Here is a 25,099-nt window from a genome sequence, read left to right on the forward strand (position 1 = left end):
GTAGCGTTCCTTCTATGGATAGTAAATTGTTCCTTCTATGGAAAGTATACAGAGTGTTCCTTCTATGGAAAATATACAGAGTGTTCCTTCTATGGAAAGTATACAGAGTGTTCCTTCTATGAAAATTATCTATAGTATGGTAATAGTAATGGTTCTTCTAATAGATATTACGTGACTTTCCTCCTATGGATATTTATACAAGGTTAAGGTAGTAATACGTGTCTTCGGATACGAGAAGAATGTATGAGAATGAATTGTATGTTACGTGATTAACTAGAACTCACTCAGCGTAGCTGACTTTTAGTATGCACACAGGTGAGTAGGATGATGCAGCTCGCTTGAGGGGAACATGTGGCATTGAATAAGAGTCTGACATCGGAAGACTCAAGACTTGTTATGTTTTAATTACTTAGTTTTTGAAAGACAAGATGTTGTTTAAGACAAGTTATGTAATGTTTTATGGAAGTTTTTATATTCCGCTAAGTTTTAATAAACTCTGGTTTGTAGAACTGTGTTTATGAGTAAATCCGACGTTAAAGTAGGGCTACCGGGAACGGGGCCTTACAAGTTGGTATCAGAGCAAAGTTCGAGAGATTTAAGCATCCTACATGCTTATACTCGAACGGAGATGTGATTCAAGAAAGAAAAGAAAGAAGATGCCAGTTCAAGATAGCCATGTGTCACTCAAGCAAGCTCCGTAACGGTAAAGTATATAGTTTATGAATGATAATGTTTGCTTAATTATTAAAGAACTTGTGTGTGATAGGGATAAGGTTTACTGATTGTTTGATTGGTTAACTGCTTAAAAGTAGAAACTTGCACAAGTGAAATCATAAAGGGAAGTATGTAGAACCTGAGGAGTAATGCAAATAGTTAATTACACTTGATCAACGTCATTAACTACTTACTTTACGAATCATGTGCTAAATAATTCCTGGAGTGATGACGTTTGTGTTTTCCCTTTTAGAATATGATGGCTGGAACGGGAGGAAATGTGGGAGCTAGAGACATTGTGAGAGCTGGAGGTCGCACTGGACGTCGTGGCAGGCCTCGTCGCGTCCAACGACCTTCGGTGGAAACAGCTTCTAACACCGAAGACGAAGGAAGCGCAACTGGAGGAAACCAGAACAACAATGAAGGGGTTCAACTAGATCCTGCAATTCAAGCAGTTATTGTTCAAGCTGTAGCAGCCGCTGCGAAGAACATGACTCCGGAGGGGTCTGCTGGAGGCCGTGAAAGAACTACCGAAGGATCAGGAGAGAATGGTAGGAAAAATGGTGAGGGAGTGAAGGGTGACTCAAATGAAGCTGGGTCTGTGAAAGCGGATGATGGAAAGAAAGGCCGGGGTGGTTGTAACTACAAGTCTTTCAAGGGCTGTGGCCCGCCGAAGCTAACTGGTTTGGGAGACGCAATCGCTACTCTCCAATGGATAACCACAATCGACAAAATTATCCGAATTAGTGAGTGCCGTCCCGACCAAGCAGTGGGTATGCCACCCAGTCATTTGAAGATGAGGCTATGTACTGGTGGGAAACTGTGGAACAAAGGAAGACTCGAGGAGAGATGAAGGCAATGAGGTGGGACGACCTGAAGGAGTTAGTTATGAAAAAGTTCTGTGCTGATGCCGAGGTTGAGAGGGCCGAGATGAAATTTCTGAATCTGAAGGCGGGCAAGATGACACACCGAGAGTACACAAATGAATTCAACCGCATGTGTAGGCTGGTGCCCGACATGGTGAACACTGAGGCGAAACGGATCAAGTGCTACGTAAGGGGGCTACCCCAGAAGGTCAGCACGTTAGTTAGGACTAGCAAACCTGCTATATTTGACTCTGCAGTTGACTTAGCACAAGTGGTTTATGATGATCTAGCGGCAGATGATTTGGAAGTGTAAGATGAGGAAGTTGAAATGAAGAAAAGGAACCCAGCCCTAAAGCCAAATGAAGCTGATGAAGAGAACCCGCCTAAGAAGAAGGCAAGGCAGGGGGAGTTCACTGCTTGTGAAAAATGTGGAAAGAAGCACCCGGGGGAGTGCCGAATGGGGTTAGGTGTTTGCTACAGGTGTGGAAAAGCAGGACATTCCTCCTGGGAATGCAAGGATCACCATAGGTGTCATAAATGTTGAGGGCAGGGACACCTAGCAAGGGACTGCAGGAAGCCAAGAGAGGAGCGCAGGACAGAGGGGAATGCTTGAGGATTAACAGTTTCTCCTGGTTGCTTAGAAAAGACCATTTAAGAAGGCTAGCTAATTGCCATAAGTTTTAATCTATGTTTGAATTATGAATGACTTATCATGTGTTTTTATGTCTGTTTTATTGTTTTAAAGTTTAGACTGGATTTGTCTAAATTAATTATGATAAGAAATAGTCACGAAATGATTTTGGTTATGAATGTTTGTTATGTTAGAATAAAATATCATGTTAGACAAGATGGTTAAAAAGTACGAACCAACGAAGGACAAGACGAGACTTGGTACATCGAGGGCCTCATGAACAAGCTACCTTAAATAGCTAAAGCACATGAACATCACTCGATGACTACGAGTCAGGAGTAAGAAAGATACCCCAGAAAGCATAACGATCCAATAAAGTGTGTGAGTATAGGAAGTATTCCTTTACAAGGAATAAGCTAGGTTTCGGAGACGAAACCTCTTTAAGGAGGGAAAACTTGTAACATCCTGAAAATTCTAAAATAATATTTAAATGTATTAGTTGCTTCGGGTGAAGTAATTGAGTTAGTGGGTAAATAATAATAAAAGGATAAGCAGGCTAGTTAAAGGAAATTAATCATGGACCAAAAAGGAAAGATGGGCCTGGAGTCCATGGACTTAAGGGAGTATAAATACCCCTTAAACCCTAATCATTTCCATTTCCATCCATATTATCCATCTTATTCTCTCTACACCTTAAAAACACACACTTAAGCCAAACAACACCTCCTTAGCCGCCGGCCACCATCCAAACCCTAAAACCGATCATAGTAACGTTAGATCTTCGATCATACAAGAAAGATAACAAGTCCAAGATCACGTATCAAGCTAGCCGTAACCTAGAAACATCAAAAGGTATGTTCTTTATGATTAGAGGTTACGTTTTTATGAACGGTTTGTTATGAAACTTAACCCTAGAGTAGATCGGGTCTAGAAGTTTCATAAAGTAGCAAACTTGATGATAAAAGTGGACTTAATATATTCATTAGCTAAGGATCTAGCTAAAATGGGTTTAAAATCAATAAAGCTTTCAGCTTTATACCTAAAACGGGTTTCGAAAGTAATAAAGGTTCAAGCTTTATGCTAGAAACGGACAAGATCTTGATAATGAAACGTTAACAGATGAGAATAGTGGAGAAAGGTGGTTAAAAGTTGTGTTATGAACTGTTAAACAATTACCTGGACTAAGAAACGATGGAAAGATAGGAAAAACGAGCTGAAAGCATCAGACCTTCGGTTCTCGGTCCACACGAGAACTCGGTCAACGAGAGTTCTCGGTCAGCTCGTGTTCTCGGTGACCAAGAGCTCTCGGTCAGCTCGTGTTCTCGGTGACTAAGAGTTCTCGGTCCAATACGTGATCTCGGCCATACATGAGTTCTCGGCCACTTGGCGCTCTGTTGACCTTGGGCCTGGTTAGTTGGGCACATAGATTTTAATGAACAATGAACCTGATCCAACTAATTGGCCCATATGTAAGAGTTAGACAAGCAGGACCAACTTAGAAAGTGTGTTGGCTAGTTAGAACACCAACTTAAATAATTAAACAGTTAAGTAACAAACAAATATTGAATAGTTAGCCAAGATCAGCTAAAGAGAAGGAATAATCACTAACGGAAGACGTAACCGCAATCAGGTGAGTTTCTAGCCCCATTTTCCGTGTTATATTTTCTGGGTTGTGTGCATACTCGATGTGAAGTGTGAATACACTTACCTTAAGTGGTAAGTGTATGCTATAGATGCTATACGAGGTAGTTATCATATAATGCTTGTCGGTGCGTGAACGATCTTCGGATATTGCACGTATCGCCAAGGGAAGTGATTAGCTCCTTACATGGATATTAAATAATAACTTATAGATAGTGTTCTTTATATGGATAATATATAGAGTTCCTTATATGGATAGTATAATGTTCCTTCTATGGATAGTGTAGTGTACCTTCTATGGAAAGTATAGTGTTCCTTCAATGGATAGTATAGTGTTCCTTCTATGGATAGTGTAGCGTTCCTTCTATGGATAGTAAATTGTTCCTTCTATGGAAAGTATACAGAGTGTTCCTTCTATGGAAAGTATACAGAGTGTTCCTCCTCTGGAAATTATCTATAATATGGTAATAGTAATGGTTCTTCTAATAGATATTACGTGACGATCCTCCTATGGATATTTATACAAGGTTAAGGTAGTAATACGTGTCTTCGGATATGGGAAGAATGTATGAGAATGAATTGTATGTTACGTGATTAACTAGAACTCACTCAGCGTAGCTGACTTTTAGTATGCACACAGGTGAGTAGGATGAGGCAGCTCGCTTGAGGGGAACATGTGGCATTGAATAAGAGACAGGCATTGGAAGACTCAAGACGTGTTATGTTTTAATTACTTAGTTTTTGAAAGACAAGATGTTGTTTAAGACAAGTTATGTAATGTTTTATGAAAGTTTTTATATTCCGCGAAGTTTTAATAAACTCTGATTTGTAGAACTGTGTTTATGAGTAAATCTAACGTTAAAATAGGGCTACCGGGAACGGGGCCTTACAATCATTAAGTGCTGAATGATTAAGAGGTCTGAATGATTAAGAGGCTCTGAGCTAATAAATGCTGAACTAGTAAAGTGTTGTTTGGTTGGATCTTTGAATGACTATGCAGAATGACTATTTTACCCCTTCAAACTATTTTTTGCAGAACTCAACGAACTATCAGAATACTTTTTTTTTTCCATTGAAACCCAATATATACGCAAATATTTACGTAAAAATGAAAACAATGTACATAAAAGTTTCAAAGATACAAAAATTTCGAGTACCACAAATATAAATGTTTAAAAATGAGCATAATAAATATACAATAACTAAACCGGTGTCTTCATTCTTGCAACCCGAATGATGTCTTCATACTTGTGCAACGCCCAATCTTAAAAGAGTTTATAGTCTTGCCACTCGCATTCAAAACTTTACCTATAGCCGCTTCGTTTGTATGCATGACTCGAACACTTTCATAAATTACCTACACATTATCACCATGAAAGATTAGCCATATCTAAGTGAGGACTCATAATTATATTCAATTGTATGATTTATTAATTATATTCGTTTTGTGATCATCCACTTGGCTCGTTTACCTCCAAGCTTCGAAGCAACTATCTTGTTAAAATGCCAACTTTCAATACTAGAACACACAAGACGGATCTGTAAATCACCCAGCCATTGGTATTCTTCACTTATTGTTCATTTACTCATTTCAAGTTTCTTTATAAAAAAATATAGCATGGCATAGTTTAATCTTATAAAATCCCAATTTTAGTGTTGGATTTTGACACCCTTACGACCTGAATTACTTCAACATGATCAAAGGTAAAATATAGTAGACTCAGAAAGCTTTTTAACCATATATAATACACATATATCCGAGATACGATTGATTTTATATAAATTCGAGAAAAACATGTCAGCAATGTAATTTTTGGCCATCAACTTTGCTGAAATATATGTAAAGCTACAGAAGTCAGCCATTTTACCCCACTTAATATCCAAATCAGCTTTTTATATCTTAATATGAAATGCAGTAAACTGAAAGGGATTTTTAACCATATAAGATACACACTTATTAGATTTTTTTACGATTTTATACAAAATTTTAAAGACAGACTAGTAACGAGATTAGCTGCGCATCAGCTTTGTTTTTGTTTTCAAATTCAGTTCAAAACGCAGTTTTATTCCCTTTCTAGTGACATCAATATCCATACTCCAGTTTACACTTATACAGGCTTCATTAAAACCACAACTCAACTAGGAATTACCACTTTTATGATTAAAGACGCTAAACCAACAAATAACAATACAATTTGGTTCATAATTCCTCATAACAACATTATATTAGTTATAGTAAGTTAAACAAGCTAATATGAATATTTATTGCTCCAAATATGAATATATATATTGTTAATGTAGAATTTATGTGATTTTGTAGGTTGTATCAACTAACGTGGTTGACACAAACGGGTTTCATATATGACAGACATAATTTAAGCAAAGTACGTGCTTCACCTTCATCTGTAAACCGATTTCAAGTGTCTACATGCAATCTTTATATATAAATACATTTTATATAGGGCTGTCAATTTTTTACAGTACCCGTTAACATAACACAAAGTTAAGCCGGTTGGGATTTGAGTTAAATGGGCAGGGGTGATAAACAAGTTGACACGGTTATATAACCTGTTCATCAAAACTATATACTTTTTTAAAATAGTTAAATATATTAATAATAAAGTTTGCTAACATAACCTAATTACCTGAGAAGGTGAACAACTCGCAAAAGAACTTCACAGTTGACCAACAATTTGACTGGATGGCCCTGAGAGAAATACACGTAACAAACACAAATTAAAAGGCAGACGTAGACAACCTATATTAGAATAACAGACACATTAGACAAATACATAAGTCAAACAACACGTCTTCTTTAAGAAAAACACAAACTGGCCAACTATACCATAATAAGTACATGGTGAGAAACTCACACTCTCCAACCATTGGAGTGAATTCCAATCATCAAACATGTAGCAATCATAAACTAAACCATAATAAGTTAAAAAAAAAGAATAATAAGATAGGAAACTGATATACGTGTGATAGGAAACTGCCAGTAGGTATTATTCCTTCTTGTTAGCTCCACTTAGCGTGAACTATCATACAGAGAAACATGAACAACCCAACTTATATGCGAACCTAAAATTTTAATCGAACATAAATATACTTTTTGGGATGTTGGTGTTTACCTTCAACTTCTGAATGTGTCATGCTTCTCCATTGATGAATTTTGAAAATTAAGGTTATGTATGCCAGAACGAAGAACGCCGGTGCAGCCGTATTTGTTACGAGTCTGCCTGCCTCAACATGCATCTCTGTTTGTTTTAATCAAAAAGCAATAAGAGAAACACGCAGTAACATTATGTGAGTAATCATAACTTTTGAATTAATATATATATAATTGGAAGGACATGAAACTCTAGGTTTCAAATCAGGTATAAAATGCATCAGACCAAATCGCGGAACCAAACCGACACCTTATTATTATAAAAACAAATCGCAGAACCAAACCGACCCCTTAATATAAAACAAACACAATATACATGGCCAGTCCCACTTTATTTCATTTTGATGAAAAATAGAATTGAAGCCCTAATCTCTAACATAATCATATCAATCCGATTAATCAATTCTATAAACTAAAAACACACAAACAATATACAAGCATTGCAAATGGGAGAACAAAGAACGAACCAAATGGTTCATCAATTTTGGAAATCACAAATTACTATTGCTTAAAAAAATTACCAGGGTCGAAGATGGGTTTGAAGGGCTGATTACCTCGCTAGCAAAGTAGCAGATTCGCGATTTGGGATTAGAAGGAGGAAGCGCTGTTGGTTGATAAGGAGAAGGAACGTTAGGGTATTCTGGTCCTTATTTCATTCAGATCTCATTCAGCTACATTTTATCACTTACCGAATCAGATGTTTAGAATCTCATTCAGATGTATCATTTAGAAGAGCCAAACAGTCTGAATAGCTCTTATATCTAAGCGAACTCAATTAAGTGGTTTACCAAACAGCCCCTCAGGCAAAATTTAGCAAAAAAATGAATTTATTTTTGCACTAATTAAGGCTACAATTCCACAAATATTAAAGCTAAAATTCTACAAATTTTTTTCAATAATCCGAACGATAAAATGAATCAAATTAGTTGTTTTTCTAGCAAATAAAATACAAATAAAACATCAATTAATTATCGATGTCAAATATAAAATAAAATTAAATGACAAAATGACTCGACCTGCCTAGGCAACTATTCCGCTACGCTTAGAGGGACATTTTGCTCAATTATGATCATGTTATTTAAAAATTCCACAAAGATAGTCTTTTCCTTTCCTTCATGTCCATTCCATATTATGTAGCCTTTTCGAAGGAGGGCCGCCTTTCTTATCCCGATACAGCTCCGAATTGGGAAATAATTCTAGCTCATCATACCTATTACTTTCAATCTGATGTACAAAGCGTCTTTCACATCATCATTTTTACAATAACTATTTGAGACAACACGTTAAAATCCTTATTTTGAATCATGTTTGGGATTGCATTAACCGTATTCATTTTGTTATAATCAATATAAAAAACTGACATCAAAAACCCTGAATGAAGACAACATGTAATCAAAATTTTAATATAACTCTCTTTAGATTTTTTTTGTAAAGGTAACATCAAGAAATTTTCAAAGTTTTGCTACCATCAGACTTTTGTTCAACCAAATGTGGATGAATGCAAAGTAGAATCAAAGGCGTCGGTCCCCTATTCAACCAAATATGAATCAGAATGTAACATATAATCAAAATAACAATTAAAATGCATTAAAAGAACCTGAATAAAATCATGTTGTTCATAAAACTAAATGAACAAGTGCTCAAATTGAACCTAAATAGAGGTGCCTGAAACCAATCCGAACGCTGTTAGAATCGCGTCTGATCAAACTTTAGTTAGTGTCCGAAATCGTTGTTCGAATCCTTGTTTGTGTTGTGGGAGAGTCTAATCACGGTTATGATAAAAAAAAGAAAAATAAATATATTTCAAAATACGCTAAATAAGTAAATACATTTTAAACATTAAAAAAAGTGAAAAAACTCTAAACATGGGCGTTCAATTCTACTTATTTATTTATTTACTTTTTTTTGTAAGTTCTCGTGATTTTGTCATTTCTAATGTGGTGTAGTTGCATAAATTTGGCATTTTTAATGGAGATCCAAGTTCAGTTCTCACCTACAACACTTTGAAGGAGACATGGATTACTCAATGATGAAAAATTGGGATCTTTGTGATCTTCAGTTTGATCCTAAGGGCGTCCGGGTTTTACCACCAGTGGGCCTTCGGGCGGGTGGGTTTTTTCCCCATACCTGGAGATAACTTAAAGACGCTTGAAGGCTCCGTACGGCTAGATTAGGTCAGCGTAGGTACCTTTTATTATTGGATCACCCCGTGCATAATATGTAAGCATTTTATGCTTGTTTGTCATTCAATAAAAATATAATATTTCTTATGGATTTTAAGTTAATTTTCTTGCTTTGAATTCAAGAAATGAGACGATTTCAAGAAAGTTATGATGACATTAAAATGGTCAAAATAATCTTCCCGATAACTTTTTAGTATTAACACATCCCAATGAATGTGTCCAAATGGCTCAAATTTCTCACCACAAATCATCATTTTTCCAAGTGTTGTCATCTAGTTTTTGCCATTACTTCATTTGAATGTACGTGACAAAAATTTCAATTGGTTAACAATCTGGCATTTGGCTCTAATTGGCCAACATCAAATTTGATTTTATTTAGGGTTCTGTTAAATATACCAAAAAATATACCAAAGTCAAAGACCAAAAGTTGTCAGCATTAAACCAAAAGTTGTCAGCATTTATTATAGGTCTTTACATAACCCAAAATATAGAGAGCATTTATTATAGATGCCATGCAGGTGACTAATGTCTAATTCTTAAACAAATTAATATTAATATTATTATATGATTGATATCAAATAATAATATTATAGATGCCATGCAGGTGACTTAACCTAGAAAACAATGAAAATTTAAATCTTTACATAACCCAAAATACAGTTGAAAATTTATACCATAACAAAACAAAAAATACAGTTGAAAATTTATGAACAGATTCAATATTATTTAACAATAACAATAACAAAATTCTTAGGAGTAAACTAAACTAATATTCAGATTTCTTACCATGGCAGATAACGAATTTATCATGACTACACCACAATTTTTCACTCATCAGGTATAATCAGTGTTGGGTTAGGTTTTCTTTCAAAATCGTGGTGGTAGACGGTGGTTAGGGTTTCGATATCGCCGGCGGCTATCCTGCGGTGCGGAGATGGTGGCCGTAGGTTAGGCGATGGTGGCCGGAGATGGTGGCCGTAGGTTAGGCGATGGTGGTGGCCGTAGGTTAGGCGATGGTGGCCGGAGATGGTGGCCGTAGGTTAGGCGACGGCGGATGAGTTTTGAGAGAAATTAGTTTTAGGTTTTTTTCAGTGGAGATGGTGGCCGTAGGTTTGTTAGAAGTTTATAACTTTATTTACCATTATAACCCTTTGACTATTTCTAGTTTAACAAATTAGGTTTTTAATATTAATATTTACCATTATAACCCTTTGACTATTTCTAGTTTAACAAATTAGGTTTTTAATATATATACATGTTTTTAATGATACACATTTATTATTAGGTGTATCATTTATTCTTTTTTATTAACTTATATATACACATTTTTTATTAACTTTTTATTATTAAGTGTATTATCTATTCTTTTTATTAACTTTTTATTAATTTTTAGGTGTTCGGGTCCCATGAAGAATTGATGAATTGGGTACAAAACTTGGCACGCTCTCTTGGTGTTGTCGCCGTCACTAAAAGATCGAACAAATATCCTAATGGGTTCGTGTATAAAGTTGTAATCATGTGTGATCGTGGCGGAAAATATAAAGTTAAGGATTCAAGTAAAGTTTCTGGCACAAAAAAAACTGACTGCCCATTCGAATTAGAAGGGAAATATTCAATAGAATATAATTCCTGGACGTTAACGATGATATGTGATGAACATAACCATCCGCCTGTACAGCATATGGAAGGCCATCCATATGCTAAGCGGTTAACTGATGATGAATTTAGTTTGGTTGCAGAATTGACAAGGATGAATGTGGCACCACGTGATATTCTATCGATACTGAAGGAGAGGAACCTAAGTAATGCATCTACAATCAGTACGATTTACAATGCACGCACTAAAATTCGCATGAGTGAGCAAGCAGGCAATTCTCCGATGCAGGTTCTCATGTCTATTTTACATTCTAATGGTTATGTTTATGAATTTACTACAACTGGTTCAAACGAGTTAGAAAATTTATTTTTCGTTCATCCAATATCATTCGATATTTGGCGTGCATTCCCACACGTGTTGATTATAGATGCCACGTACAAAACAAACAGCTATAATATGCCTTTTGTTCAGATTGTTGGTGTAACTTCGACCAACAAGACATTTTCCATAGCTTTTGCCTTCATGCAAAATGAAAAGATAGAAAGCTATACATGGGTCTTAAACTGTCTAAAGTTAACATTAGACAAGTGTATGCACCCACGTGTTATACTTACAGACAGGGAGTTGGCTTTAGTGAATGCATGCAAAGAAGTTTTCCCGAATGCTACTCAATTACTTTGTAGATGGCACATTAGTCGCAACATATTCAAGAACTGTAGGCAATCTATCAGGTCAGCACGTGATTGGGACAACTTTCTAAAATTATGGGAGTTACTAGAAGATTCTACAACTTTGGTTTCTTACACAGACAATTACAAGCAACTTCAGTCATTCTTGATAAATGTCACACCCTCAAAATCCACTAACGGAGTTTTACCGTCAGAGGGTGTGAACTGGCAGGATCGGAATCATTAGTTATAACCAAACCAAAGAAAAACGTTTAAATGAAAGTAAATGCGGAAGCGTAAAACCTTAATTCAAAAGTTGCGTCACGCAGGACGACTTAAAAACCAAAAGTAACTGTTTAAGTTTAAATTTGCAGAATAAAAGTGTTTTCAATAATGCATGCTCCTAAACCGCGCGCCCGCCTCGGCTACCTGAGAATAACATACTAAAAGTGTCAACACAAGGTTGGTGAGTTCACAAGTAAGATAAGATAAATTGTTTAGCGTTTTGCGTAACCTCGTTACGGCGTTTGAGTGTGTAACCACGTTACAACGTTTAAGTATTGCGTAACCTCGTTACGACGTTTGAGCGTGTAACCATGTTACAACGTTTAAGTGTTGCATTACCAGATAGTGTTATGTTAAATTATATATCGATAGGTAGCTAATCTATACAACAAGTATTGCTAAGTGGTTCGCGACCGAAGCTGACTGTTTATCAAGTGCCCGTCACCAGGTCCTCCAGACCATGGTAAGTGTTAGCCAAAATTTACACCCACTCAACCTCCAGTTGAGCTATAACGTCGGGTGGGGTTTGTCAAACCCAGTAGTACTACCCAAAAGTGACTCGCTATTCCAAATATTAACCGGTCCGATGTGTGGGACTTCAAGTTGTTACAAATGCCGCTTAGCCTTTACAAGTGATATATAATTTATAACAAAATCTTTCATATGCGTTTATCTCAGAAAATATGTTTATCGGAGTATGTTATCTCCCCCAAGTGAAAACGTAAAGCAGTTTAAGAGTGGGGTAAAGTGAACTCACTGTTTGCGAAGAATATCCGATCTAGATCACCGAGTGATGCGCGTCGTAGAAAACTCTCTAGCGTTCTAAAACAACAAGGAGATTTTCTAAGTATCGGAACGTTTAACGAGTCTCTAGACTCGGCACATAATACCTATGCACGTAACATGTTTCGTTTGTGTATTGTGTGTGACTCTACAAGTACAATCGTGATACGACATATGAGTGAGCAATTACTTCCGTGTCATGTGTTAATAACCTACTTACTAGCAATAATTCCCGTAAGGGCAATTTGGTCAACAAACAAAGACTAACTAACCAATATTTCCCGCAAGGGTAATTTGGTCAATTCATGGCAATCAACTAGCAACTATTTCCCCGCAAGGGTATTTTGGTCAAAATTACAACAATTATATAGAAACTACCATATTTCATGCATTCCTATACAACTCAGCAGCTAGTTTCGTCATGACAGAATTTCTACTTGAAAGATTGTACTAGTTCACCGATTATAATGTCTCAATTAATTCACCAAAAATTACCACAGAAACATACATGTCTTAGGTTTCCATAACATATTTTATCTTATTTTTATTCCATATAGATTGCTCACAATGATCAAAACATTACAGCTAACTTATATCAGCCAGATTCATGCACATCAGAATGTTATTTGCAATTCCCGTTAAACGAAAAATCCAATAAATGCAAGACCACTTGGGTTTGGTTCCTAACTCAGTGAGTCAACTTCCAGAAGTGGAACCAACCCAATTGGTCTCGTGGTTCATGAGATATAACATTTACAACATAGCCTAACAGCAGGTCTAACAGCTCAGCTTTGCATCACGTTTTTGTAAAATCATAAAAGTATACTTCCACTTATCCAAAAATTACGAATTTATACTTCATAGAAACTAGACTCAACCTAGTTTACTGCAGTACTCACAATCTCAATCAATTTTCACGTTTACACTTCGTTACAGTCAGTTAAACATCGTATATACATTCTGTCCAGAATCTGTTCACATCAAAACTCAACATAATCACAACCTATAAGCTATCATGCATCCATACAACCCTCTAGATCCTATAACTACTATCCATGCATATCAATCACACATACATACAAGCTTAGGGTTTTATTTGCACTCCCAATCAAGGACACAACAATTAACATGCAATACTATCAAAACTAGTTACCAAATCATCACTAATACACCATCAAATAACAAGAATCATATGAACACCATGCATACATATAATCGGCCTACTTAGGGTTTACAAGTTATACCTTCAAAACACCAATACAAGCAAGAGGAAGGTAGGAGATGATTAGGAACGGGTGTAGTATGCTTCAATTGTGAGAACTCAAGATTAAAACCAAGAGCTTGGTGTGTTTGTGAGCCGATCGCACGGAGGGGGGGGGGGTCTAGCTGCCATCGGGTTTGAGAGGGGAGAATAGATGATTAGGGTTTTATGATAATGATATATTTATAGATAAATAAGTTACACTCTAGTCCCTAAACTTCCAAATGTTACATCTCTAGCCTAAACTAGTTAGTTCTTGTTTAACCTTCCACATAACAATCAAGTAACACACATATACCTAGCACATAATAATCACATACTTAGTGTTTTGACGTTTGTCGTTTATTTATCAATCGTTTGCGTCAACTCGTTTGCGTTTCGGTGCAAATCCCGAAAGACTACACATGTAGTAAGTGTTAAGCGTCATTTAAACCCTAGTTTAAATGTAATGAAGTGTGCGTTAAAGATCCAACGATCTTAAAGTTTGAATTGACGGAGTTGAGTTAACGAGGTTAACCTGAAATTGACGATTGTCACATCATTCCCATGTTAAAGAATTTTCGTCCCGAAAATTTGAGTCAAGTCGTGATGAGAGCCTGAAAAAGTAAGAAAAAATTTTCAGTTTGTCATATCATCCCCTAGTAGAAAGGAATTTCGTCCCGAAATTTAGTTCATACCTCCGGTGATGTTTGACGGTTTGCCGGGTTTCGCGGTTTCCGGTGTTTGGTTAGCCCTTCAAAAAGGTGAGGATACTTTTTCATCATTTGATCCTCGCGTTCCCACGTGAACTCCGGTCCACGTCTCGAGTTCCAACGAACCTTAACGATTGGAATTTTGCTGTGTTTGAGCGTTTTGGTTTCCCAATCCAAAACCTCGACTGGTTCCTCAATGAACCGTAACTGTTCATCAACTTGTAGTTCCTCCAAAGGGACTACTTGGGTTTCATCAGATAGGCATTTCTTCAAATTTGATACGTGGAATACATCGTGTACGCCACCGAGTTCTGTTGGTAGATCCAGTCGGTACGCCACCGGACCAATGCGCTCAGTTATCCGGTACGGACCAACATATCGCGGGTTAAGTTTGTTTCGCTTACCAAAGCGAACCACACCTTTCCAAGGTGAGACTTTGAGTAGCACTCGATCGTTTACTTGAAATTCGAGAGGTTTTCGGCGCTTGTCGGCGTAACTCTTTTGTCGATCTCGTGCTGCTGCCATGCGATTTCGGATTTGAACAATCTTTTCCGAAGTTTCGAGTACCAGTTCCGGACCAGTGATTTGGCTATCACCCACCTCTGCCCAGCAGAGTGGTGATCGACACTTCCGTCCGTACAGCGCTTCAAACGGCGCTGCCTTAATGCTTGCGTGGTAGCTGTTATTATACGAAAACTCTACCAAGGGTAAATGGGGTTCCCAACTTTTTCCGAAATCTAAGACGCATGCACGCAACATATCCTCCAGGGTCTGGATAGTCCGTTCACTCTGCCCATCTGTCTGAGGATGGTATGCGGTACTCATATCGAGACGTGTGCCCAGTGCGCTTTGCAGCGACTTCCAAAAGTGTGAGGTAAAACGAGAATCTCGGTCGGAAATGATGGAGACAGGCACTCCGTGTCTCGACACTACTTCCTTCATGTAGACACGAGTCAGTCTTTCCATTTTGTCTGTTTCCTTAATCGCTAGAAAATGTGCCGATTTAGTCAACCGGTCAACGATCACCCAGATGGTATCGCATCCCGTCGGTGTCTTAGGCAAACCCGTAATAAAGTCCATTGAGATTTGTTCCCATTTCCACATTGGGAGTTCCGGCTGTTGCAGTAGACCAGATGGTTTCTGGTATTCTATCTTGACTCTGGCACAAGTCAAACATTTGCTCACGTAGGTTGCAATGTCGGCTTTCATGTTCGGCCACCAGTAAAGTTCCTTTAAATCATGATACATTTTATCTGAGCCGGGGTGGATAGAATATCGGGACTTGTGAGCTTCGTCCATCACTAGAGTTCTCAACTCTCCGTATCGTGGAACCCAAATCCGGTTCTCAAAATATCGGACCCCGTCCGACCTGGTTTCAAGTTGCTTGCTCATGCCCCGCATGAGTTCCGATGGGAGATTATCATCTTTCAAAGCTTCCAGTTGCGCATCGCGAATCTGATCGGGTAAGCTGGCATGAATCGTGAGTTGCAATGCTCTCACCCGTCTGGGTTTATCTGTTTCTTTTCTGCTAAGGGCGTCGGCCACCACATTGGCCTTGCCAGGGTGGTACTTGATGGCACAATCATAGTCTTTAAGCAGCTCGACCCAACGACGCTGTCGCATGTTCAGCTCTTTCTGATCGTAGATATGTTGGAGACTCTTGTGGTCGGTGTAAATGGTAAACTTGGTACCGTACAAGTAATGCCTCCATATCTTAAGAGCAAACACTACAGCTCCGAGTTCCAAATCATGGGTCGTGTAGTTCTTCTCGTGAACCCGTAGTTGTCTAGAGGCGTAGGCTATAACTTTCTCAAGTTGCATCAGCACACAACCGAGACCTTGTATAGATGCGTCACAGTGTACCTCAAAATTTTCCGTTCCCTCGGGGAGGGCTAAAATAGGGGCGCTACAAAGCTTGGTTTTCAACAGTTGAAAAGCGGATTCTTGCGCGTCACCCCAGTTGTACTTAGTGCCCTTGTGAGTCAAAGCGGTTAGGGGTTGAGCAATCTTTGAAAATCCCTCGATGAAACGCCGGTAGTAGCCGGCCAGTCCTAGGAATTGTCGCACCTCAGTCGGAGTCTTAGGTGCTTCCCAGTTTTTGATGGCCTCTACCTTACCGGGATCGACATGGATACCATTCTCGTTTATCACATGTCCTAAAAAGTGAACCTCTCGAAGCCAAAATTCACATTTCGAGAGTTTAGCATACAGTTGTTCCTTCTTCAGCAGTTCCAGAATTATCCTTAAGTGTTCGTCGTGGTCAGTCTCGTTCTTGGAGTAGACGAGAATATCATCGATGAAAACAATCACGAACTTGTCGAGGTACGCCTTGCATACTCGATTCATGAGATCCATAAATACGGCTGGTGCGTTGGTTAGGCCAAAAGGCATAACCGAAAACTCGTAGTGACCATACCGTGTTCTGAAAGCCGTCTTTGAAATATCTTCTTCGCGCACTCTCAGCTGGTGATAACCGGATCGTAAATCGATCTTCGAGTAGTAACTCGATCCCTGAAGCTGGTCGAACAAATCATCAATTCGGGGTAAAGGATAACGGTTCTTGACCGTCACCTTGTTCAATTCCCGGTAGTCGATGCACATCCGGAAAGTCCCGTCTTTCTTTCGGACAAACAAGACAGGGGCTCCCCATGGCGATGAGCTAGGTCGGATAAAACCCTTATCCAACAAATCTTGCAACTGAGTGGACAACTCCTGAAGTTCCGCCGGTGCGAGCCGATACGGGGCTCGTGCTATGGGTGCTGCACCGGGTGTCAACTCGATTTGAAATTCGACTTGACGAATAGGAGGGAGTCCGGGCAAATCCTCCGGGAAGACTTCTGGAAAGTCTCGCACAACCGGAATGTCTTCAATTCGTTTCTCCTCCACAAGTTTCTCAACAATCTGCGCCAGAATTGCCGGATGACCCTTTCTTAAATACTTCTGTGCCTTCATAATGGTAATGATGCTGGTGGTCATGCCGCTTCTCTCGCCTCGGACCGAAATGATCTCGCCTGAAGGGGTGGTAATATGGACGATCTTATCATGACATATAATCTCCGCTCGGTTCTCAGATAACCAGTCCATGCCGACAACGACATCGAAACTACTAAGCGTAAAAGGAATAAGGTCGATGTCAAAGACATGACCTGACAATTTCAACTTACATCCCGCAAGTATATGAGTTGTTATTACAGTCTTACCGTTAGCTAATTCAACAGGAAACTTAGCGTCTAACGGGGTTGGAGTAAGGTTTAAAAGTTGGCTAAAGGCCTTTGACACAAAACTCCTATCAGCTCCAGTGTCAAACAAAACAGAAGCAAAACAATCGTTTACAGGGAACTTACCAGACACCACATGCGGATCTCTGCGGGCTTGACCTGATCCAATCACAAACGCTCTTCCTTTGCCATTTCCTCCACCGTTACTGCCACTCCCATTACCCCCGTTATTGTCGTTCTGTTTCAGCTTGGGGCAGTCCTTCCGGAAATGACCTTCCTGTCCACATTCATAACATCCCTTAGTCATCATCGGTGGCTTAGGAGCACCCTTCGCCACAAGGTCAACTCTACAATCCTTCGCTTGGTGACCTATCTTTCCGCATCTTTGACACTTGACACGGTCACACTGCCCAACATGGTGAAAGTTGCACCTATTGCACTTTGGATGTTTCCCAGCATACCCGCTCGAAACCTGCCCGCTACCGTTGTTGTTGTTGTTGTGATTCTGAGTGTTGAAACTCCGAGTAAATTCGGGCTTTCGGTGGTGTTGCGGTGGGAGGTTTGAGGATGAAGATCTGGTGTTGTCAAACTTTCTTTTCCCGCTGTTCGGGTTGCTGTTGATACTGTTGCTGACGTGGTCATTACTCAGGTTGTCACGGGCTTTTACAGTCGAACCCCTTGGTGGTAACGCACCCTGGGTCACAGCCTGATCCGTTAGTTTGTGAGCCAAACGGATCGCTTGTTGGATCGTGGCTGGTCTGGAAGACGTCACCATACCCTGAATCTGTGGTGCTAACCCATCAATGTACATCTCTATTCTCTTGCTCGGCGGATCCACCATCCGCGGACACATCACTGCCAACTCGTGCGAACGAGTAGTGTAGGCTTCAATCTCTGAACCCACCATTTTCAATGACCAAAACTCCGACTCTAACTTCGAAATTTCTTCCCTCGGACAGTATTCCTCTCGCATCATGTTTTTGAACTCCTCCCAGTTCATCGCGTTTGCCAGTTCCAAGCCAAGGATCTGGACGTTCGAATTCCACCAAGTGAGGGCGGAATCCTCGAGTGTCCCAGCAGCAAACTTGACCCTATTGGCATGGGGACAGTTACACATCTCAAAGGCCGACTCGGCCTTCTCAGCCCAACGCAGGAAGCCTATAGCTCCCTCAGTGCCCTTAAACGTACTGGGCTTGCAGTCTAAGTAGTTCTTGAAGGTACACGTTCCATTTGGACCTCCTGTTTGATTCTGATTGTGTGCAGCTAAAGCGGCAGCAACATGGTCATTCAGCAGGGTTTGGAGTTCAGCTGCATTCATGCTGATGTTACCTCGTCCTCGTCCAGCGTTTCTTCTTCCGGTTCTTCTTCGGGTTCCTCCTTGGAATCTTCCTCGGGATCTTCCTCGGGATCTTCCTCGGGATCCTCCTCTGGCTCCTCTTCGGGATCCTCTTCTGGCTCTGCCTCAGGCTCGGCCTCGGGCTCTGCCTCAGGTTCTGCTGCGTTCTGATCGAGTTGCATTTGTAGGATATCGCAACGTTCTAACGCTATTTCCGTTCGGGTCCTTGCTTCTTGGAGTTGTTCTTGCAAGTCTATCATCTCGGCTTGCATCTTCATCATAACCTTGGTTTGTTGTTCACTAGTCTCTTGCATTTCTTTCATTGCCGCTGCCATGCGGGCAATCTCCTCTTGAGTCTCGGTTCCATCTTTAAACAGTCTGGAAACATTTTCTCTAGTGTAGCGCATGTAACCCACATCACGCTCCAAACAAGAAACGACAGCTGCGAGGACTCGCTCCACAGGTTCGGTTATGGGTGGTAAAGTGTTAAGGTAAGCAGGGTGGTTCGGGTGAGGCAATGGGGGAACTTGTTCACGGTAGACCATACGTCTGATCATGTTGGGGTACCATTCCCAGCTAACGTCGTTATCATACAGGCCTCCGGATGGGCGGTACCTCTTTGGTGCGGGAGCTTCGAGTTCCGGGACTACACGGGGTGGCGAGGCAGTAGGTAACTGCGGTTCCTTCCCGTGAGCATGCGTCATCGAATCGGATGATGATGAGGGTGGCGTCGACATTCCTACAGGTAAGCCGTGTATATGCGCGCGTATGAGTGAAGGAGGTAAAGAGATAAGATTTAAAGACTACACAAGCCTATGTAGTGCGTAACTCTATAACTAATGGGTCGTCGCGGTTATAGTCTAGTATGCATGCAGCTTCTAGTTCGCTATAACCAATGGCTCTGATACCAATCTGTCACACCCTCAAAATCCACTAACGGAGTTTTACCGTCAGAGGGTGTGAACTGGCAGGATCGGAATCATTAGTTATAACCAAACCAAAGAAAAACGTTTAAATGAAAGTAAATGCGGAAGCGTAAAACCTTAATTCAAAAGTTGCGTCACGCAGGACGACTTAAAAACCAAAAGTAACTGTTTAAGTTTAAATTTGCAGAATAAAAGTGTTTTCAATAATGCATGCTCCTAAACCGCGCGCCCGCCTCGGCTACCTGAGAATAACATACTAAAAGTGTCAACACAAGGTTGGTGAGTTCACAAGTAAGATAAGATAAATTGTTTAGCGTTTTGCGTAACCTCGTTACGGCGTTTGAGTGTGTAACCACGTTACAACGTTTAAGTATTGCGTAACCTCGTTACGACGTTTGAGCGTGTAACCATGTTACAACGTTTAAGTGTTGCATTACCAGATAGTGTTATGTTAAATTATATATCGATAGGTAGCTAATCTATACAACAAGTATTGCTAAGTGGTTCGCGACCGAAGCTGACTGTTTATCAAGTGCCCGTCACCAGGTCCTCCAGACCATGGTAAGTGTTAGCCAAAATTTACACCCACTCAACCTCCAGTTGAGCTATAACGTCGGGTGGGGTTTGTCAAACCCAGTAGTACTACCCAAAAGTGACTCGCTATTCCAAATATTAACCGGTCCGATGTGTGGGACTTCAAGTTGTTACAAATGCCGCTTAGCCTTTACAAGTGATATATAATTTATAACAAAATCTTTCATATGCGTTTATCTCAGAAAATATGTTTATCGGAGTATGTTATCTCCCCCAAGTGAAAACGTAAAGCAGTTTAAGAGTGGGGTAAAGTGAACTCACTGTTTGCGAAGAATATCCGATCTAGATCACCGAGTGATGCGCGTCGTAGAAAACTCTCTAGCGTTCTAAAACAACAAGGAGATTTTCTAAGTATCGGAACGTTTAACGAGTCTCTAGACTCGGCACATAATACCTATGCACGTAACATGTTTCGTTTGTGTATTGTGTGTGACTCTACAAGTACAATCGTGATACGACATATGAGTGAGCAATTACTTCCGTGTCATGTGTTAATAACCTACTTACTAGCAATAATTCCCGTAAGGGCAATTTGGTCAACAAACAAAGACTAACTAACCAATATTTCCCGCAAGGGTAATTTGGTCAATTCATGGCAATCAACTAGCAACTATTTCCCCGCAAGGGTATTTTGGTCAAAATTACAACAATTATATAGAAACTACCATATTTCATGCATTCCTATACAACTCAGCAGCTAGTTTCGTCATGACAGAATTTCTACTTGAAAGATTGTACTAGTTCACCGATTATAATGTCTCAATTAATTCACCAAAAATTACCACAGAAACATACATGTCTTAGGTTTCCATAACATATTTTATCTTATTTTTATTCCATATAGATTGCTCACAATGATCAAAACATTACAGCTAACTTATATCAGCCAGATTCATGCACATCAGAATGTTATTTGCAATTCCCGTTAAACGAAAAATCCAATAAATGCAAGACCACTTGGGTTTGGTTCCTAACTCAGTGAGTCAACTTCCAGAAGTGGAACCAACCCAATTGGTCTCGTGGTTCATGAGATATAACATTTACAACATAGCCTAACAGCAGGTCTAACAGCTCAGCTTTGCATCACGTTTTTGTAAAATCATAAAAGTATACTTCCACTTATCCAAAAATTACGAATTTATACTTCATAGAAACTAGACTCAACCTAGTTTACTGCAGTACTCACAATCTCAATCAATTTTCACGTTTACACTTCGTTACAGTCAGTTAAACATCGTATATACATTCTGTCCAGAATCTGTTCACATCAAAACTCAACATAATCACAACCTATAAGCTATCATGCATCCATACAACCCTCTAGATCCTATAACTACTATCCATGCATATCAATCACACATACATACAAGCTTAGGGTTTTATTTGCACTCCCAATCAAGGACACAACAATTAACATGCAATACTATCAAAACTAGTTACCAAATCATCACTAATACACCATCAAATAACAAGAATCATATGAACACCATGCATACATATAATCGGCCTACTTAGGGTTTACAAGTTATACCTTCAAAACACCAATACAAGCAAGAGGAAGGTAGGAGATGATTAGGAACGGGTGTAGTATGCTTCAATTGTGAGAACTCAAGATTAAAACCAAGAGCTTGGTGTGTTTGTGAGCCGATCGCACGGAGGGGGGGGGGTCTAGCTGCCATCGGGTTTGAGAGGGGAGAATAGATGATTAGGGTTTTATGATAATGATATATTTATAGATAAATAAGTTACACTCTAGTCCCTAAACTTCCAAATGTTACATCTCTAGCCTAAACTAGTTAGTTCTTGTTTAACCTTCCACATAACAATCAAGTAACACACATATACCTAGCACATAATAATCACATACTTAGTGTTTTGACGTTTGTCGTTTATTTATCAATCGTTTGCGTCAACTCGTTTGCGTTTCGGTGCAAATCCCGAAAGACTACACATGTAGTAAGTGTTAAGCGTCATTTAAACCCTAGTTTAAATGTAATGAAGTGTGCGTTAAAGATCCAACGATCTTAAAGTTTGAATTGACGGAGTTGAGTTAACGAGGTTAACCTGAAATTGACGATTGTCACAATAAAATATCCACGTATGTTTTCTACACCCCGATATATTTTTTTCTTTTTATATATCTCTTATAAGTTTAATTACTTTTTCAGGTGTTTTAAAATATGTAAATGAAAATCGGTTGAACAAATACAAGGAGATGTTTGTGTCTGTCTGGATTGATCAACATCTCAATTTTGGAAATAACACAACCAATAGAGTAGAAAGCCAGCATGCGGTATTGAAAAAATATTTGAAATCTTCAAAATGTTGTTTGGATAAATTTGTGGGTTGTATTAATCGTCTCGTGCAGTCGCAACATACATCAATCAAAGAAAGTTTTGAGAAAAGCAGAGTTGTTCGCATACATCAACACAATATACGATGTTTTAAACTATTGCGCGGTTTTGTTTCAAATGAAGCTCTCGATATAATTCTTGCGGACCATGAAAGCTGGAAGAATCTTCAAGTAGACTCTTCAAATTGTGGTTGTCGACTTCGCAACAGCTGTGGGTTACCATGTGCTTGCGAACTTTCAATGTATATTAGTTCAGGTAAGTATAATCTGATTGATTATTTTAATATTAGTTCAGATTTTTTTAATAATGATTCTATAAAATTGTTAATATATTACTTATTTATATTTTAACATAGGTCAATGTATTTCCTATGTTAAAATTAATTATCGATGTCAAATATAAAATAAAATTAAATGACAAAATGACTCGACCTGCCTAGGCAACTATTCCGCTACGCTTAGAGGGACATTTTGCTCAATTATGATCATGTTATTTAAAAATTCCACAAAGATAGTCTTTTCCTTTCCTTCATGTCCATTCCATATTATGTAGCCTTTTCGAAGGAGGGCCGCCTTTCTTATCCCGATACAGCTCCGAATTGGGAAATAATTCTAGCTCATCATACCTATTACTTTCAATCTGATGTACAAAGCGTCTTTCACATCATCATTTTTACAATAACTATTTGAGACAACACGTTAAAATCCTTATTTTGAATCATGTTTGGGATTGCATTAACCGTATTCATTTTGTTATAATCAATATAAAAAACTGACATCAAAAACCCTGAATGAAGACAACATGTAATCAAAATTTTAATATAACTCTCTTTAGATTTTTTTTGTAAAGGTAACATCAAGAAATTTTCAAAGTTTTGCTAACATCAGACTTTTGTTCAACCAAATGTGGATGAATGCAAAGTAGAATCAAAGGCGTCGGTCCCCTATTCAACCAAATATGAATCAGAATGTAACATATAATCAAAATAACAATTAAAATGCATTAAAAGAACCTGAATAAAATCATGTTGTTCATAAAACTAAATGAACAAGTGCTCAAATTGAACCTAAATAGAGGTGCCTGAAACCAATCCGAACGCTGTTAGAATCGCGTCTGATCAAACTTTAGTTAGTGTCCGAAATCGTTGTTCGAATCCTTGTTTGTGTTGTGGGAGAGTCTAATCACGGTTATGATAAAAAAAAAAGAAAAATAAATATATTTCAAAATACGCTAGATAAGTAAATACATTTTAAACATTAAAAAAGTGAAAAAACTCTAAACATGGGCGTTCAATTCTACTTATTTATCTATTTACTTTTTTTTGTAAGTTCTCGTGAATTTTGTCATTTCTAATGTGGTGTAGTTGCATAAATTTGGCATTTTTAATGGAGATCCAAGTTCAGTTCTCACCTACAACACTTTGAAGGAGACATGGATTACTCAATGATGAAAAATTGGGATCTTTGTGATCTTCAGTTTGATTCTAAGGGCGTCCGGGTTTTACCACCAGTGGGCCTTCGGGCGGGTGGGTTTTTCCCCATACCTGGAGATAACTTAAAGACGCTTGAAGGCTCCGTACGGCTAGATTAGGTTAGCGTAGGTACCTTTTATTATTGGATCACCCCGTGCATAATATGTAAGCATTTTATGCTTGTTTGTCATTCAATAAAAATATAATATTTCTTATGGATTTTAAGTTAATTTTCTTGCTTTGAATTCAAGAAATGAGACGATTTCAAGAAAGTTATGATGACATTAAAATGGTCAAAATAATCTTCCCGATAACTTTTTAGTGTTAACACATCCCAATGAATGTGTCCAAATGGCTCAAATTTCTCACCACAAATCATCATTTTTCCAAGTGTTGTCATCTAGTTTTTGCCATTACTTCATTTGAATGTACGTGACAAAAATTTCAATTGGTTAACAATCTGGCATTTGGCTCTAATTGTTATGTTTTAATTACTTAGTTTTTGAAAGACAAGATGTTGTTTAAGACAAGTTATGTAATGTTTTATGAAAGTTTTTATATTCCGCGAAGTTTTAATAAACTCTGATTTGTAGAACTGTGTTTATGAGTAAATCTAACGTTAAAATAGGGCTACCGGGAACGGGGCCTTACAATCATTAAGTGCTGAATGATTAAGAGGTCTGAATGATTAAGAGGCTCTGAGCTAATAA

General features: G+C 38.7%; 1 protein-coding gene across 1 annotated transcript; it reads left to right on the forward strand.

Annotated features, from left to right (window-relative positions):
• Positions 1-973: 973 nt before the first annotated feature.
• LOC143604785 (protein FAR1-RELATED SEQUENCE 5-like) lies at positions 974-24,508 on the forward strand. Its single transcript, XM_077081164.1, has 3 exons — positions 974-1,141; positions 10,598-11,532; positions 24,310-24,508. The coding sequence occupies exons 1-3, from the start codon at positions 974-976 to the stop codon at positions 24,506-24,508; spliced, it is 1,302 nt and encodes a 433-aa protein (XP_076937279.1).
• The last annotated feature ends 591 nt before the right edge of the window (positions 24,509-25,099 follow it).

The sequence above is a fragment of the Bidens hawaiensis genome, unplaced genomic scaffold, assembly GCF_021521415.1.
Source record: "Bidens hawaiensis isolate Kalapana, Puna unplaced genomic scaffold, B.hawaiensis_p1.1 tig00066658_1, whole genome shotgun sequence".
NCBI lineage: Eukaryota > Viridiplantae > Streptophyta > Magnoliopsida > Asterales > Asteraceae > Bidens > Bidens hawaiensis.

What these genes read in the sequence shown, in the direction of transcription:
- LOC143604785 (XM_077081164.1), top strand. Translation starts at nt 974, where the DNA reads ATGGCTGGAACGGGAGGAAATGTGGGAGCTAGAGACATTGTGAGAGCT. An exon ending in ACCAGAACAACAATGAAGGG is followed by an intron (nt 1,142 to 10,597) that starts GTTCAACTAGAT and finishes ATTAATTTTTAG; the next exon opens with GTGTTCGGGTCCCATGAAGA. An exon ending in AACTGTAGGCAATCTATCAG is followed by an intron (nt 11,533 to 24,309) that starts GTCAGCACGTGA and finishes TTTTTAATGGAG; the next exon opens with ATCCAAGTTCAGTTCTCACC.